Source organism: Ictalurus punctatus, chromosome 19 (assembly GCF_001660625.3).
Source record: "Ictalurus punctatus breed USDA103 chromosome 19, Coco_2.0, whole genome shotgun sequence".
In the NCBI taxonomy this organism is placed as follows: Eukaryota; Metazoa; Chordata; class Actinopteri; order Siluriformes; family Ictaluridae; genus Ictalurus; species Ictalurus punctatus.
In genome coordinates this window covers 8,559,537-8,578,807 of record NC_030434.2, presented here as the reverse complement: position 1 = coordinate 8,578,807, position 19,271 = coordinate 8,559,537, and the positions used below count along the sequence as shown (strand labels likewise).

General features: G+C 39.7%; 1 protein-coding gene across 1 annotated transcript in view; it reads right to left on the bottom strand.

The window, feature by feature from the left end:
• The window catches only part of rerg (RAS-like, estrogen-regulated, growth inhibitor), a 49,500-nt gene extending 30,407 nt beyond the window's left edge, over positions 1 to 19,093 (bottom strand). Inside the window, exons 1-2 of the mRNA XM_017494004.3 lie at positions 18,880 to 19,093; positions 12,964 to 13,139 (exon numbers count right to left, since the gene is read on the bottom strand). Coding sequence (XP_017349493.1) covers positions 12,964 to 13,024 — 61 coding nt within the window. The 5' untranslated portion in view covers positions 13,025 to 13,139; positions 18,880 to 19,093. The remainder of the gene's footprint in view (positions 1 to 12,963; positions 13,140 to 18,879) is intronic.
• Between the last annotated feature and the right edge of the window lie 178 nt (positions 19,094 to 19,271).

Sequence of the window (19,271 nt, the reverse complement as noted above, 5' to 3'; positions counted from 1 at the left end):
GATGTCATTACGTTTTCTTGTGATGTGTACACTAGGCTGTGAGCTATTTCCAGGCAGCCGGCATTAAAGAGAAAACATGCTAAGGGCCGTTGAGGAATATAGGCAGAATGAGAGATGTACTAAGCTGTTTATGCCTGTTTTTAGACCTGGTTACTGCCTAAACCTTGCAAAAGCCTAAACATGTAACTACACACACAGAAAGTATTTGATGCCTCTAACTGCTTCACCAGTTCCTTGGTTGTTATCTTGAGGTTCAGTTGAACCCTTCAGACCAAAGTTTTCATCCCTGGGAGTTTTCCTGAATGATGAAAGTCTGTGTGGTTCCAAGATATTTTTATATTTGCATATACATAATTGTTTGTACAGATGCTTGTGTTCAGTTATTTGGATATTGCTCCTAAGGAGGAACCGAGGTCCATATTTGTTTTTCTGAGGTCTTGGCTGAGTTGCTTGGATTTTCCCATGGTATCAAGGGTAACAAGGCACTGTCTCTAAAGGTACACTCTCAAATATAGCCACAGGTGCACTCCCAATGAACTAAATCTGAAAATTGGCCAATCAGAAGCATCTACAAATCATTACATCAATTTCTGGAATCTTCCAGACTGTTTAAAGGGACAGTCAACTTAGTGTAGGTAAACGCTTGACCCCATTGGAATTCTGATATTTTGAAGTAAAGCTGAAATAAATCTAAAATTTTTCTGTAGATGCCCCTTGTGGTCTCTGACCCAGTCACCTAGCCATCACAATCTTGCCCATTTCTCCTGCTTCCTACACATCGACCTCGAGAACTGGCTATTCGCTTGCTGCCTAATATATCCCACCCCCTGACAGGTGCCATCGTTATGAGATAATCAATGTTAGTCACTTCACCTGTCGGTGGTTTTAATGTTATGGCTGATCGGTGTATAAACAGTGAACATCTATAAGTCAGGTTGTGAGAAATGGAAGAGCATACAAGGCTGCGCTTGGGGTCAGGTAAACATCCCTCCACCTGCGCTACAGGCAGTAATGTGCAAGTATTTGGGGGGCAAAATGTACTCAAAAATCCCACTGTTTGGATCCCACATCAGCACAATGCATTAATTTATTTATGGCCACACAAGGATTGGTTTGGAACGTAATGAACATTGGTTTGGTTAATGTTCTGTAACACTCTCACTCTCCATTGGCATGCCTTTGTAAACAAAAGTATAAATAGTCCATTTGAAGGATTCTGAGACTTTGTGGATAAGATTAGTGCTCATTTTGCTTTGATGTCACACATCTTCTTTTACATAGTGCAGGCCTTGTTTTGGGTAACACACTGTCTAGAGTCTAGAGTGGATCGTAGATATGTGTTGATGCTAAATGACCACCTAGGGTCATTTCCTCTTCGCTTGGACTTTGTACTAGTGAGGAGTCGTCTGCAAAGATGGCTCCTTGTGATTTGTAGGATTTTGACTCTCTTAGAAGGATGACTGACTGGACATTTATTATCCTAATTTCAAGAAAATTGGCTGAGTTGGGTGTTCTTATGGTCATATCATTTGTTAACACTAAATCAGATGAGTCAGGAAGGGTTCCAGGCTTATGGTGACTCCTCCTGATGACTCCTCCTGATGGTCCTATCACCCAGATTGGGCCTGGGGCAGCTTTGCTAGGTTTTAATCCACTCCCTCTTCTCTATACCAGGTCTGTGTAAATGAAGGCCCCAGCAAGGTCACTGGGTTTTGAGGTGGAATTTGAGTTGAAGATCCAAACATTGAGCCTGATGCAAACATTCTGCCCGGGTGATAAAACTCATATGAAGGCCCTTGAAAACTTGCATGGAGGTTGATCATTAGAAAAGTGCATATTGTTAATAAGCACAACTGTTTTATATCTGTCTGTCTGGCAAACCTTTGAGATTCAGCCAGTATACAGTACTGATTTAACACTGAACCCCTCTTATTAACTCCGGTGCGCTGCAAGCTTCTGTGGTTAATATATGCAAAACATCAGAGGCTTGATGGCGGCGAGATTTAAGAGTAATTATGTGCTGTGTTCAGCACATGCAACATCTGTGTCGTGTCAGTCAGCACCGCATATGTTGATATTACGATTGATATACACAGATTAATACCAGTCATATCAGTGGATCCCCACTATGCTTCTACACTATATGGCCATAAATACGTGGACACCTGATAATTACACCCATAAGTCTTTCATCCTCAAAACTGTTCCCCAAAGTTAGAAGCACACATTTGTCGAGAAAGTCTTTGCATGTTGTAACATTACAATTTCCCTTCACTGGAACTAAGAGAGTCAAACTTGTTCCAGTATGACAACGTCCCTGTACACAAAGCGAGCTCCATGAAGACATGGTGTGTGAAGGTTGGTGTAGAAGAACTCCAGTATCCTACACAGATCCCTGATCTCAACCCCACTGAACACCTTTGGGATGAACTGGAACACCGACTGCACCCCAGACCTCCTCAGTACCTGATCTCACTAATACTCTTGTAGCTGAATGATCACAAACCCCCACAGTCACGCTCCAAAATCTAGTGGAAAGCCTTCCCAGAAGAGTGGAGCGCATTATAACAGTAAACACAGAGGGGATTAAATCTGAAATGGGACGTTCAACAAACACATATGACTTTGATAGTTAGTATATTTTTGCATACTGTGTATCTATAGTGGAAAAAGCAATTGGATGTTGCTTATTTAGGTTATTAAGTAAGCAGACGCTTTATCCTGTTCAAGGTTGCACTGAATTTGGAGCCTATCCTGGAAACATTGATCACAAGGCACACACATACCTAGCTGGATGGGACACCAATCCATCGCAGGACATTTCACACACCAGTAAAGCTACCAGTACAGCGGGATGAAACCCAGAGTACGCAGAACAAACACGCGCAAACCCACAAAAGGTTACATGAAATATGATCTTCACTTTATTTCTTTGTTTTTGCTTGAACTAGTCTTAGGTGTCGCTAGGCAAACATTATTATACATTCACGTCTCCGGTAAAGTATGGTAAGAAGATGGTATGAGAGGCAGGAGAAAGAGCTTTTGATCAAGGAAGTTACAAAACAAATAGGCGTATGATCTGCCAGAACAGCCATACGAATATTAAAGGCTCCAGCAAATAGAACATATTGAAGAATGAAGTAAGACTGTGGAACCGACATGAAAACAGAAAATGACTCTGTTTGGTCCATTAAAAATGGGTCGGTGATTCACTCATAATAAGAAAAGGACAGAAAACAATTTCTGCCCAGCCATACATCTTGAGGCACAAAAAGAAAGTCAAGTTCATGACTTTTAATTAACTGTCCGATTGTGAACGACTTCAAAGAGTGAACATGCAGTACTTTGTACTTTGTACTGAGGAACCCAGGGATATTTTTCACTTCATTATATTAAGACATCTCGCTGTAATTCAATGACTCATCCATTCATTCATCTTCATCAGCCATTTTACCTCGGTCAGGGTCGTCACGTAATTAAATTAAGCCAATTCTTTTTCTTTTCCTTATTTTTCAGTTTCTCAGTTTCCACCAGGCGTTGAAAATGACCATAGTCGTCCGAAGGTTAGCGTGAGGAGACGCTGGCATCTCTTAACATTGTTACTCATAAATGCTATGGAGAAAGCAAGAAACCATTTTGTGTCCCACAGACGTTTAGAGTGAAAACTATAGGCTTTAAATAGATTTGGGTTCCCACAAAGAGTTACAGCCGTCCTACTGAAAAGGCCAATTCTTAAGATCAAGTATCACTGGCCTCACCTTTACGTCTGCCTTGTCGATAAGCAAGCTGAAATGGATCTAATTTACTGTTAACATCTGCTTTTAGCCTCGAAGCCACACGCTCCTCAAAACACTTCATCACCACTGACGTGAGAGAGATTGGTCTAAAATCATTATTTTCAGAGGAGTGAGATATTTTTGGCACAGGAATGTTACGAGAGACTTTTTTTCCAAAGGGCTGGGACTGTTTTCCAATCAGTAGACTGTTGGAATATAGCGCACCGGACAGGGCTCAGTTCCTCGGCACAGACCTTTAAAAGAAAGGCGGAAATACCATCAGGGCCAGCAGACTTATTAGGGCACGTACGTTTGAATAACAACTGAACGTGGTCGGGGTCAATCATCAACCTGTTCTCCCCAAGATCGGAAGTGATCGTAGAGTTCAATTGCGATTTACATTCATAATCAAAGTTATGAGTATCAAACCTAAGGGGAAAAAAACAGTTCAAGTCCTTTGCCTTTTGTAAATCATCAGTGGTAAAGAGCCTCTTCTTTGCTGGTTGCATATTTGTTGTGTTTTTCTATTGGATTCCACATCCTTTGGGGCTTAATCTTGTGAAAATTCTTGTCTAGAATAATTTTTTTGTGTTTTTTTTCCCCCTTGCTGCTTTAAAGCAACCGATTCAGTTCTTTCTGAACAGATTTTAGCGCTACACGATCGTGGTTTTTAAAAGCAAATTTTTTTTGTCCCCTGTTAATGCAGTGCTTTATCTCCTTTGTGTTATAAAGTTTGTTATTTGGGTAAATAAATAATTACCTGTTTTTTTAGTAACCACATTATCTGTACAGAAATTTACATAGTCAGTTATTACTTCTGTACAGTAGTTTCACACATATCAGCACTATATATATATATATATATATATATATATATATATATATATATATATATAAAAAATCCCACAGGAACAGAAATCCCATAAGAAACAGCCTTTCAGAGACTCAGTACTGTCTTCTGTGCACACTAACACGTCTTTAGTCGTGGGTTTAAAACTCTTCAAGACTGTCCTATATGTTGGAAAAAGGTACACTGTGTAGAGAGGGGCTTGAGTTTGCATTATACGCCTTTTTTTTTTTTTTTACATTCCCATAGCATTTATCTAAAGTTCTATTGTCTCTTGTGGTGCACTTAACAGATAATGACAGTTCCAGTTTGCAGGCGTTGAAGTCTCTCAGTATAAAAACAGGAGCACTGGGTGTGCGTTGAAGTTGTTGTTCAACACGGTCATTAATTTGCTCCGCAGCTCTTATTGTATTACCACAGGGTGGAACATAAATCCTACAGATGATGATGATATTCCCAACTCAAAATATGATATGATATTATATTATATTATATCATATCATATTATATTAAATTATATCTATTGTAATAATTCCAGGACCGCTAGTAATATCAGGCTGTTATGAACATCTAATTGTTTTTTTTTTTTTTGCGTCAAGTTATTTGGGCACTTACTTATACAAGATGGCCCTCTAGCAAATGCCACAAAATGATCTATTAATAAACAGGTAGTCAATGCAGTGCAAACCGAGCTCTCCAACCTGAACAGACAGGTTCCTATTACTGAAACCACAGTTCTCCAAGACATCGAATCGGACCATCTCGATGATGAAGAGAACTACAGAAAGAATCAGAACTACCTGTGATCATCTGCTGAGCTGTGAACTGCCAGTAAACAACTCATTCAATTCGCTTTCAAATCCAAATATCTTTAACGTAGTCAGTTTGACGCGCGGAAGTATTCTCTCCCATTAAACATTAAGATGTTGCGTAAAAACCTGGAGCGTATCCCAGGGAACATCAGGCACAAGGCGGGGTACACCCTGGACAGGGTGCCAGTTAGTAGCACACGGAGCAAAATGAAAATAAATAAATAAATAAAAAAAACGCAGGAGCCTTGCGGATGAACGGAAGGATCAGTTTGGCTCAGTCTAAAAAATCCCAGGAGGATATTTAAAACTACTGAATGTACTGTATGTATAGTGATATTGGTGCACATAGCGAAAACATGTCTCTCTTTACTTTATAGTGCAATGCTTAATAGTGCAGTGTAAAGACCTTGCAGATTGAAGCTCCCCAGAAATCATATTAATTGCCCTCTTTCTCCATTCCCAGGCATCAGCACGTCTGCTTTTCTTTCCTCGCCGTCTGCCGTACAGCAGCGCGCTGGTGTCAGAAAGCAGTGCAGCAAATTGTCCAATCTAATCACCAATGCCATTACTTTGAGATGTTCAATTTCCTCTGAAAGATATTACCCAGGTACATTGTGTAGAAGGCATAATGGATTAATTTACAAGTGGTTTTACTGTTTCTGCCTCGCAGACAGCCTTTTTGTTTATCTCTGCTATCATTACCGCAGATCGCTTTCCTCGGGTTGCAACGTGGGCTCGGAACGCCGTGTTTTCACTGTAAGGCATTCTGCCGTTGGTCCACTGAGTCCTTTCACAATCGATAAATGCCACGTGATGCCATTATTCACAGTCTTGAAGGTTTTAATGTTTTTAAAGCATTTGCAATACTTTTAAATGTGCTCGTACACCGCGTGTGTGTACGCAACCTGAAGAAACAACGACCTCTAGGCTGCACTGAATTTTCTGGAAAGATCCGAGTCCCCACGTCGTCTCGTTAACGCTCGGGCGCGTCGACAGAAGAGGACAAAAGAGTTTTGACGTTATAGTAATGCAATGGTCAAATTAAAACAACCAACGTTTCTTTGTTTTTGTGAGTACATAGTCGGGTCCATAAGTATTTGGACAGTGACGCATATTTTTTGTTGTTGTTGTTGTTGTATTTTTGCCTCTGTACACTACCACGGTGGATTTGAAATGAAGCAATCAAGACGTGATTGAAGCGTAGACTTTCAGCTTTCATTTTAAAAAAACGAGTCCCTCCATTTTCACAGGCTCGAAAGTAAGTGGACAATCGACTGCTAAGCCGTTTCATGGCCAAGTGTGGCCTGTTTCCTCGTTATTTCATGACCAATTAAGCAGATAAAAGGTCAGGAACTGATTCCAAGTGTTGAATGTGCATTTGGTAGCTGTTTTGATGATGTATCTTTTGGAAGAACGCACTGAAAAAGAAAATGGAATATGTCGTCGGGCAGATTACGTTATAGTTTACATAAAAATATTAGGTGTCTTATCAAAACGTGATTTCATTGCTTATACTAAACTTAATTCGAACAAATGTCTAATTACTGCATTGATTTATGTAGAGTGAGTGTGATCGATTCACGTAGTATTTATGTAAAACCATTTACGTTATAAAATCTCACCGGTGGGGAACTACAACTATAGAATTAAATTAACAAGGTTAAAGCACGTGCGGTAGAATAGTGTAGCGGTAATGTGGGTATTGCTGAATACCGGCGATCTCGGTTTGATCCTCAGCCCAGATGGAGTCAGATGTTATTCGAAAATACATGATGGGAAAATTCTGCTGGATGTACGAAAACAAATCGTGTTAACGGAACACAATTGAATGACATGGACCTGATGTATGCGTATGAATCAAGTCAAGTCAATGAGTCTTTCTTTCAGTGAGATGGTCATATTTACAGTACTGTTACAAAATCAGTGCCAAGGTGCGTTAAAGCTGTTTCGTCAACACGTGGTGGCCGAACACTTTACTAAGACACTGTGTGTTGGTTTATCCTTTAATTTGCTAGCCGTGTGTATCTGCAAAGACAGATACACGCATATCTAAGTGGCAGATGGACCCATTACTAGCTCCAAGCAATTATAAGCCTTTATTATCTTTATTACCAGGCTTAGAGGTGAGAGGGGAGAGAAAGGTACTGTAGGATCGTTGCTGTATATCTGAAACAGAAAGATGCTTTTATTGGGTCCCCAATTCACAGAAAATAAAATAAAATATATATATATATATATATATATATATATATATTTTAAAACAGGATTCTTGCATCTGTTTGTCTTATAAGTCCAGGATTTAGAGGAGGTTCAGGTTTTCAAGCCTATTTTACACACTTGATAAGATTATAATAGGAAAGGCTTTCCTAAAATGAAATCTTCATCTTTATAGCTATGGGATGATATCAGTACAGGACCCTGGTTGCTTTGAAGAAATCTTTCTCCTTTAACTCTCTCTGATGGGAAAAAAAAAAACCCCTACACTGATCTCTCCTGCTTACAGATTGCTTACAATAACTGACTGTGCAGTACAGATAGTATTCATACGCTATGCTAACTCAGATGTTGTACTGCAGATCTCTTGCCAATACATACACACACAGCCCTAGATCCCCTCCATCTGCACACCAGATACAATGCCATAAGCTTCAACTACTAGACTTGGAGTTACAATATGCTTGAGGTCACTCAACTGCATTTTCACATACAGTAGGATAAGATCGCAAAATATGTGTCTCTTATAATCACTTAGGTGCAGGTTTCATTTGATTCGCATTTGGATTCGAATTTTACGGGGATCAAAGTCATGATTTACTATGGAGTCGTGATTGACTACGTATCCTGTTCCTGGTTTTTCCTGGTCAAAATGTTTTAGTAAGCTGCTTTATCACCTCACAAGAAGGTAAGGAAATTATACAAGGTAAAATAACATTATCTCCATTATGTGCTTTACTGAAGGATCATTTGCACACCGATACCATTCTATAAGTGTGAAGAACAACAGTGCTTCAAATATAATCTATCAATCAGTCGATAGAGAAATAGATAGACAGATCGATAGATAGATACATTTTAAAAATTACCAGTATATTTCATAGTAGTGTGATTATTCAATTCAATTCAATTTGATCTGTATGGCGCTTTTTCAATGGACGTCGTCTCAAAGCAGCTTTACAGAAACATATAAACACGGGATACAGATTTTAATTGTGTGGATTAATCTCAATTCAGTGAGCCGGCGGCGACGGTGGCGAGGAAAAACTCCCTAAGATGATACGAGGAAGAAACTTGAGAGGAACCCGACTCAGAAGGGAACCCGTCCTCATCTGGGTAACAACAGATAGTGTGAAAGTAAAAGAAAGTTCATTATGGTTTTAACATGAAGTCTGTTTGTTGAACGAGATTATCTATTTAAAAAATTTTTCTCTGAAAGAATATTTTTCATTTTACGATTTACTTTTGTTCATTTTGGCTGATTGGCGCATTTCCAAATGGTGTTTTTCCCGTCCACTGTTGTATTTTAAATGGACTCTTTTCAGAGTGAGGAAGCTTTGTTTCAATCACGACGAGATCTCTGAGAGATGCTAACATGAAAGACTTCATGACAGCGACTAATCGGACGTGTACGAAGGAAGGCTGACCAGATAAACAGCGGCGGAACTCTTACTACATGCTGATGATTTAGGTGAAGAACAAGAGTACTAAACATACACCTTGGTGCAAATATCATCAATCTGTTGCACAGCAGTGAACACAGAGTTTGACTAGTTTCCTCACATCACCATCTGAGATCTGAATACCGCCGATCCATTCCCTCCTAATGGCCGGACTAACGTCTAGGCAAAATTGCAGGCTTGTTCAGAGTACCAAACAGCACTATAGAGAGAGGAATGGAACAAAGTGCTGTCAGCAGGTTACACAGACCAGAAGCAAAGCTGTTTTCCTTTAATCTTTCAATTGTTTCATTGGAAACGAGTCGGTTTGAACTCTGAATTTATCTAAAAAGCTTCCCACACGCATACCAGCTTATTATGAATCATTAAATAAGACCTCTAGCGAACTCTAAACACTGGCCGGCGATAGAACCTGAAATGTTTGCGTGAATAATGTTACCGGTTCCTGTTTTTCCCCCTGTGAATTGTATTAGAACACGGGACACTGACCAGCTGATTGATGACGGTCGTCACAAACATCCGAAAGAATCAATTTACGACTCTTGAGTAATCCAAGGAACTCTCAGTTTTCTCTGTTCTTCCCAAAACTGTCTTATTTTTGTTTCTGATTAGTTGAAACTTCTGAGCCAACTCCTGTAACATACACTATGTGGCCAAAAGTATGCGGACACCTGACCATCACACCCATATGTGGTTCTTCTCCAAAATGTTGCCACAGAGGTGGAAGCACACAGTTGTATAGAATGTATTTGTGTGCTGTAGAGTTACAATTTCACTTCACTGGAACTAAGAGACTCAAACGTGTTCCAGCGTCACAACGTCCCTGTACACAGAGCGAGCTCCGTGAAGACATGGTGTGTGAAGGTTGGTGTAGAAGAACTCGAGTGTCCTGTACAGAACCCTGACATCAACCCCACTGAACACCTTTGGGATGAACTGGAACACCGACTGCACCCCAGACCTCCTCAGTACCTGATCTCACTAATGTTCTTGTAGCTGAATGATCACAAACCCCCACAGTCACGCTCCAAAATCTAGTGGAAAGCCTTCACAGGAGAGTGGAGATTATTATAACAGCAATGGGAGGAATAAATCTGGAATGGGACGTTCAACAAGCACATATGGGTGTGTCACACAGTGTAATTTTATGCTTGAGGTGGACCTGGAGCTCAGGATGGAACCCGGGACTCTTTCTGTTTTAAGTTGCTTTGCATAAACATGTCTGCCAAATAAACGAATGCAACATAGCTGTAAATAACATAAATTCTATCACCCACATCAAAGTCTAGACTAGTCTAGCATTTTAATAACTTCCTACTTCATACAGAGCAACTCTCACCCTTTCTTTCCACTGTTGCTATTAAAACACACAACATACTGACAGATCTCTCTCTATTTCCCTCTCTCTCTCTCTCTCTCTCTCTCTCTCTCTCTCTCTCTCTCTCTCTCCCCTCATTAATGCTGTACATTGCTTTCATTCTATTCTTACGCATTTAATCTGCTGGCAGGAAAAGCGTCTAACAAACCGACCAGGACGAACAGTATCTTTAAAAATAGCCATGTAATGAATAGAAAGCTAAAAAAAAATTAATAAATAAATAATTAAACAATGGCTTACAAAATACATTTTAATTACAAAAAAAAAAGAGTACAAAGAAGTGTCCTTCAACGTCGAACTCATTTTCAAGTACTTGCACACTCACTAAGGGTTTAAAGTTTCCATGTAGTCAATGCATTGTTTTCTAAAGTGGGGTGCTAACAATGCCTGTAGTGCTATTAATTGCTGACTTGACATAGGTTTGTAACCGGGCGCAGGTATTTATGTTTGTACCTGGGTCCGACTTAAAAAGCTGGTCCTCTTTCCCCAAAACAGAAGCAAATAATTCATCTGAACCATCTTTTTATTGTAGTACACTAACACGTGCCAGTAGCTGTTCGCACATCTGCACTGAAATAAATGTTTATGTCATATGGTCGCACAAATTTACTCTGTGTCCATGCAGACGTATATTTACTCGTGGTTTTTATTTAGTTATATTAGCTTTATTATATCAAGTAGGGTTTACCTCAAGGGAGTAATTCCTACTACATCGAAATCATCTTCCATCATGTTCCAAACAGTCATGAGTAAAATTCACTGAATCTAGGTGCGTTTCACCGAAACATTTACAGCAGGTAGTACAAAATGTACTTAAATATTCAACGTCGTCATTTTAAATAAAACCTACTTGATTTCAATGGTTAAATATATTCGCAAATGAAACAAGTCAATCAAATGTTTGCTCCCTTCTTTTACATCAGTCTTATTTATTTCATGCAAAGAGGGCTTATAAATTGTGTAAATCTAAACAATATAAAATAAAAAAGTATACGTTATCTAAACTTGTTATCATTTGGAATCATCTGATTTCGCGAAGTCATTGATCATCACTTCTGCTAAACTGCTAATGACATATTAATGCTGGTCAAACCAGATGTAGTGATCTAAAAAGAACATACACTTACACCAGTCTTCATAAAGACTCAACTGGCAGAACTCAGTGTCAGTTTAATCCATCCATCCATCCATCCATCCTCTATAGCGCTTTATCCTTTTCAGGGTCACGGGGAAACCTGGAGTCTATCCCAGGGAGCATCGGGCACAAGGCGGGGTACACCCTGGACAGGATGCCAATCCATCGCAGGGCACAATCACATACACACTCACACACCCATTCATACACTACGGACACTTTGGACACGCCAATCAGCCTACCATGCATGTGTTTGGACTGGGGGAGGAAACCGGAGTACCCGGAGGAAACCCCCGCAGCACGGGGAGAACATGCAAACTCCGCACACACAGGACCACGGTGGGAATCGAACCCCCGACCCTGGAGATGTGAGGCGAACCACTAAGCCACCGTGCGCCCCTAGAAATCCTTAATATCGCAAAAAAAAAAACAAAAAAAACAACCATTTCATAACACAATAGGCCTAAGCCTGAAGACCAACACGAAACAAGAGATATTGGAAACAACCCCTCTATAACACATTTTAAAGTTCCTCAGACCATATGCAAATCGAGTTCATAAGCCACACCCCTAGCGCACGAGCATTATGGCGTGGTGGAGAAAATGGCCGCTCTCATGGCAAGCGACATTGGGCATGTGCAGTCGCAACTGACTTTAATTCATTGAAATGTGCTTATTTTAAAGAGTTTTAAAATTGCTTCTTATTAAAACCAAAAACATATTCGAATTCAATAGACACGCAAAATATTATCGTGTACAATTTACTAACGGTCAAATACAATACGGGTTCTTCTGTGGGATTTATGCTGACGGGGTTGCTGTTAACCCGGGAAAGATATCATGAAAATGCATCGTGTTTTTTAAATCCTAACCAAAACAGGACAAAATCTGCAATTTAAATAATTGCAAAATAATTTAATTAAATGTTTCTACATTTTTTTTAAAAAAAATACTGTAATAATCAGTAAACAGTTGTAAATGAAACAAAGTCAATATTTGGTGTGACAAATTAAATAAATAAAAAAAATAAAAATAGTAGTCTCCGGTACAATTAGTGCAGTTTTATAAGGAAATGTGCTGTAAGTTTTATTGAGCATCTCGCAGAACCAGTCACAGTTTTTCTGGAGACTCTGACGGTCGCACTCGCTTCTTATTCTCAAGAATAACGGAATTTTCTCTTCTTCAAAACATGTCAAATTTGTGTTTGGAACAAATGCTCATCGTCTTTATCTTTGATGTAAGGTGATACTTTTATTAGCATCTTTTATTGGACCAAATACAATGCCAAATTTAAAAAAAAAAAAAAAAAAAGGGTCTCATTGAGCTCCTTTTCACTCTTACCTGATTTCCCTACTCCGGCTCTTCCAAAAACAGCCACTTTGACCTCTGAACTCTTAGCCATGATAACAGAAGATACTTCAGCACAACGGATTAGTCACAGAGTGGACAGCTTTTGTTGTGATGCAGCAGCCTCGTCATTGGTTTATCTCTGCCTCTGCATATGAGGGCAGGATCTCCTGCAAACACAAACACGCAATATCTGAATAATTTATGTTACATAACCCATACCACCTTTGATGACAAGAGGACTCAAACCATTATTGTTTTAAGTTAATTCGGGTCAAGCTCGGGTCACGTTAACGGCAAGCTGAAATCTATGTAGTTTGTTTGGCGGACAGCAAAGCTGGCGCAGCTTCAACTCTCAAAAGCCTTATGCTAATGAATCTTCTTGTCTTGGAAACAGATTGTTCACTGTTTCTCTCAGTGATAACATCATGAGTCATTCTCAGTCATAGTGTGGGCAATGTGTGTGTGTGTGTGTGTGTGTGTGTGTGTGCATATATGAAGGGGTGTGTGGCATGCGTATAAATTATTCATTCACAAAGCCAATGAGCAGATCCTGACACTAAATAGATTGTCAAATCAAAATCAATTTAATTCGCTGTCAGCAGCCGATTTCTCATAGGAAGTAAAACTACAAATCAAAACTCGTTCACGTTGTCTCTGACGAAACATATGCCTTAAAAATGTCAGGTTAGGTCATGTGAGCTAGAAGACTAGTGCTAGTAGGGAATCATTTTCTTCACTGAAATATCCAGTCAAATATCCTGTCAGGTTAGGTCATGTCAGCTATTAGGCTAACGTTAGCAGTGAATATTAAATATCCTGCCGGAGATATTTGTGGGGAAAACCCCAGGGTTAAAAAAAACCAAACAAACAGAACTGGAAGTATATTTCAAATATTATTTTTCCTGACATGTTCATAAACTGAAATCTATGCAGATTTGGTCTTTTTTTCTTCTTCAGTGGTTCATTTAGATACAAACAGAACATAAAGGTTAAATGATGAGCTGAGTTGAACTGCATGTCATTCTGAACCCTTAGGCCAACTACAAACTGATTTAAAAATAAATAAATAAATAAAAAAAAAAACACAGCATTCAGAGAATATTTCATACACCAGGTTTTCTGACACCTCAAATAATTAACGGGTTGCCTCATACTATCTTTTTTGGTACCGACAAAGGTTTATTATTCCTCATAAAATTAGCCTACAAGCTACCATGACTTAGCCTGACAGGATTTCTGACAGGATTTTTCAAAGAAAAATATCCCCTACTAGCACTAGTTTACTAGCTAACATGACCTTCCTTGACGGGATTTCTGACAGGACTTTTCAGTGAGAAATATTTACTGCTAATACTAGCCTACTAGCTAACAATCTATTAGCTAGGCAGACCATTCTTGGTCATTTTAACCAGTGAGTAAAAAAGTGTTCAATAAAAGTGTTATAAATGACTGACTCCTGAAAAATAGGAAGAAGAAATAAAGGGTGAAACAAAAAAAAAAGTGTCTCTTTTCACAAGTATTGTTTGCTATACTCCTAGAAAAGGATGCTAACCTGTACATTTCCATGCTGCCCTTAAAGGTATATCTTTTGTACCTTTACAGTGTGTCTCTGACTTGGAAAATGCATCTAGTGTACCTTTTACGATGTTACTCTTAAAGCTATTTAAAAGTATAACAGTGGCCGTTATGGTCCAATTCTACCGTCCATTCACATTCCCATGTAATAAATAAACACACACTCAAGTTACAGAAGATGCACAGCGTTCCACCCCAGTGACTGTCAAGTATAGTTTAGAACTTATTACTGAGAGTGTACTAATGACTGAGATGAACATTGTACTGCTATGTGAATAAAACATGAGAACTAAACCCACTTTTCATGTTTCATTCATTTTCTTTCATATATATTTAATATTTTATTGGCTACCAGCTTCCATGATGAGAAGCCAGTCGGAATCATGTATTTTTACTGATTGAAAATTAGACCCTGAGAATAAATATATACGAGATTCACAGCATGTGAATTACTAGCATCTGCGGTGGAACTGACATAAAGGTATTTTAGGGCAATGCTATTACTATGAAATATAAGAGCTTGGTAAGTGGTGTCTGAGGCACAAATGCAATAGAGCGTATCCTGCAGCGAGACTTATGGCATTCATATACTGACTGAGTCATACAAACACTCGCATACACGCACGCTTAAAATTCTTTACACACACGCGTGTGTGTGTGTGTGTGTGTGTGTGAGTTAATTTAGCATGCATCTAGCTCCCAAGCTTTCTGCAGAATAACTCTCTCAAATTAAACTCCACTGAGTACTGTTTAAAACACAATAAAGGTACAATAATATGACGTCTGCACAATTTTTTCCTCCAGTAATAACTTTTAATGCTGGGCCTTCTGGACTATTCTAAATCATTTCTATCTATCTTTATCTATTTTTACTGATTGATTTCTGAGAAAGAATTACTGAATATACTGTACGGGGGGGAAAAAAAAGAAAAGAAAAGATCCTTTCTGAAAACCCCAGCACTCTGGCTTTTCTGCAGTCCAGGTCACAACTCCTTTAGAAAAGCCATAAATGCTGCTTTAGATTCTGTTACGGTCAGTTGTGTGACCTGCCTCAGGACTATAGAATATGACCTTGACATATGCACATTTCCATGACACCTGGGATTCATTTAATGCTGATAACGTTATCATAACTACTGTTAAAGATGATGATTTCCTGATTCACATCATGATAAATAATCTCATAGAGCCAGATGTAGTGAAAGAGCAATAGGATGATCCATCAGTATGAACTGACTGTAGCTTATGAATGAATCTCCATGTCCAGATAGATAGAAATACATATATGCGTTCAATTCTTTTTAGAAAGGAGATGAATTCACAAAAGGAAGGCAACAGTGCTTGATGGCTTAATTATAGACCAAGGCCAGGGTGGAGACCACTCCAGTACAGAAAAGAAACACATAAATGCTCAAATTATAAACCGGCTTTATAGGCTGGAACTGACATCATAGGGTTACCATTTAGCACTGGGCTTCTGTCTGCTTAAGTAAAACGGTAATTTAGATTTGACATCTCTGAAATAGAGGTGACAGAGAAATGGCTGCCTTATAGCTAATGAACACAGAAAAATACCCCTGATTTTGTGCTTGGAATTTCTAAATGGACAGCACGTTTGTGCAGTCTGATCCATGTTCCCTCGTCATCCACAAGACCAATGGGACTCACTAGCCCAATTGGACACTAACTGATTGGACTCACTAGCCCAATCACAGTTTACAATTCAGCCCAAATAATTATAAACTAGCCCAAGCTCTAGCTAAATCACATCTACCAGCGCATTGCCTTTATTATTAGCCTGATATGGTTTTTTGTTTGTTTGTTTGTTTGTGTTTTTTAAAAAAAAAGGTGCAGCTGACTGGGAAAGTGTACATTTCCCAAGTCATTTTTATAGTCTACAGAAAAACAGAAAACATTTTACCAAAGCTATTCTTATGCACTTTTAACAAACTTTCCAACATACGTCACAGGAAGTCTGATTTAAGTACAGTATTTTATGCTTTCTTGAAGGTTTTGGTATTCCTCCCACTGTAAAAGGACTCAGGATGAATCATACAGACTATGAGCTTAATTCACAAATGCATTTGACTGAAAAAAAAAAAAAAGTAAATGTTTACTGACTGCCCCAACAACGAGCCTAATGCTTTCCATTATAAGCGAGTCGTGCATGTTTAGCATATACCCATCTTGGTAATGACACATCCATCACCAAGAAGTCATAGAGCTTAGGTTGAAATCCAGAATTCCTTTAACTTTGTAATTTCATCGATTTTTGACAGTCAGTGCTTTACGTGTCAAGCAGAATAGCTTTTGATTAAAAAAAAAAAAGATAATAAAAAGAAGGACTTTGGATGTGTCTGTGACTGTAAATCAACTTGCCTCAGTCAGCTTTAAAAAGCTGATTCGTTTGTGAATTGCCCTATTATTGGGTGTGAAATTTCTGTTGCATTTAAAGCAGTGCAATTTACGAAGGATTTACACTATATGGCCAAAAGTATGTGGACACCTGAGTATTGAACATCCCCATTCTAAAATGGGATGGGCAGTAATATGGATTTAGTCCCCGTGTGTTTGCTGTTATAATGCGCTCCACTCTTCTGGGAAGACTTTCCACTAGATTTTGGAGCGTGACTGTGGGGGTTTGTGATCATTCAGCTACGAGAGTATTAGTGAGATCAGGTACTGAGGAGGTCTGGGGTGCAGTCGGTGTTCCAGTTCATCCCAAAGGGGTTCAGTGGGGTTGAGGTCAGGGTTCTGTACAGGACACTCGAGATCGTCCAGTCCAACTTTCACACACCATGTCTTCATGGAGCTCGCTTTGTGTACAGGGACGTTGTGACGCTGGAACAGGTTTGAACAGGTCTCTTAGTTCCAGTGAAGGGAAACTGTAACGCTACAGCATACAAATACATTCTATACAGTTGTGTGATTCAAACTTTATGGCAACATTTTGAAGATTAACCACATATGAGTTTGGTCAGGTGTCCACATACTTTTGGTCATCGTACATTAACCATTGGAATAACCTGTTATAGACACAAAATTGGCCTGGGGAGTCAGATATCGTACACTAGATCATAGGTCCTGGACTACCCCTTGTCCTAAACATTTTTACACCCATGATTCAACTAATCAGCTCATTAACTCCCCTTTCTGAGCTGAAGTAGTGTGTTACTGGAAGTAAGACTAAATTAATCACTAAAATGTTCAGGACAGAACCTGCGTTATACATGGTGACATCAAAACCAAACACAGGTTGTATCACATGAATGCGCAGTTCGAATGAATCAGATAGGTGAAGTGAGTCATCAACGAATCGGATCAGTAAAAGTGAGTCACAAATGAATACGCCAGCATTGAAGAAGAAGAAGAAGAAGAAAAAGAAGTCATTATACAGCAAGTTATAGCTCTTATGTCTAACCTGAGGTAGCAGTAATACATCACTGCACCATGATTTACAGCCTCGTTGCTGTTTTAGTTGCTGACCCAAAGTCAGTGATATCAAACTGTAAAGCAGTTTCATTTACATTTACATTTATGGCATTTGGCAGATGTTCTTATCCAGAGCGACTTACAGAAGTGCTCTGAAGTCTCTATCAATAAATACACACCAGCGCTGGTTCACTAGGTCACGGACTAAAAATCCCATCAGACTTAAAACTCTGTCGGTAGGTAATATAGTAAGGAAATACAGATTTGTCTATTTTTATTTGATGGAAAGTGCTCATTTAAGTACTTTATGACGAGGTAGGTCTTTAGACGTGGTTCGAAGTCCGCCAGTGACTCAGCTGTTCGGACATCTAAAGGAAGGTCGTTTCACCACCTAGGTGCCAGCACAGAGAAGAGTCTCGATGCATGCCTTCCTTGTACCCCGAGAGATGATGGCACCAGTCTAGCGGTGCTAGAGTTTCGGACGGAGCGTGGGGCAGTGCGGGTTGTGATAAGTGATTTGAAGTAAATGGGCACTGGTTTCATGGAAGATTTGAGGGAGAGGGGATGCTGGTTTCACTCCCTCCAGGTTCTCTACAATGTAAACATTAGGCATAACAAGTTTCCTCACTGTCCTATCTGCCAGCAGGTTTGTTTATATTGACATGTCCCTGATGACAGGACACATCCAGGTGCAAAAACAGCTAGTAATACATAACGGAAGCAAAGGTAAATTCATGCATTACAGCTGAAGGTTGCAAAGAGCTCAGAGACCACCGCAACCTTGCACTTAAACACACGGATTACAGATGTAACAGTGGCGTGAAGAGAAACTACCGAGATTCCAGATGTGCTGCATGGTACAGCTGCGGATCTGGGGATTAAATAAATAAATGGACTCACCTTCAAACGTGTGTCCAGTTTTGGGTCCGTGCACTGAGCGACACACGCGTGCACACGCATATATACACACAAACACAAACACGCACGCACGCACGCGCGCGCACGCACACACACACACACACACACACACAAACACAGGTGAACTGCTGCTGCTGAAGATGCACCGCTGGAGTCGCGTGAAGAGAACAGCGACAATACGCGGCTCGTGCCGGAGGAGTCGGACACATAGCGGACACATCGTCCAATCAGACGCCGGTGCGCAGTGGGCGGGGCTCGAGCGCCCTCTATTGGTTTACGATTAATAGAATAGATGAGAGGTTAATAGAAGGACGCTTATCTATCCAAAAAGGGTCAGTTAGGCAGCTGAGCATGGGCAGGTCAAGCCAATGCAC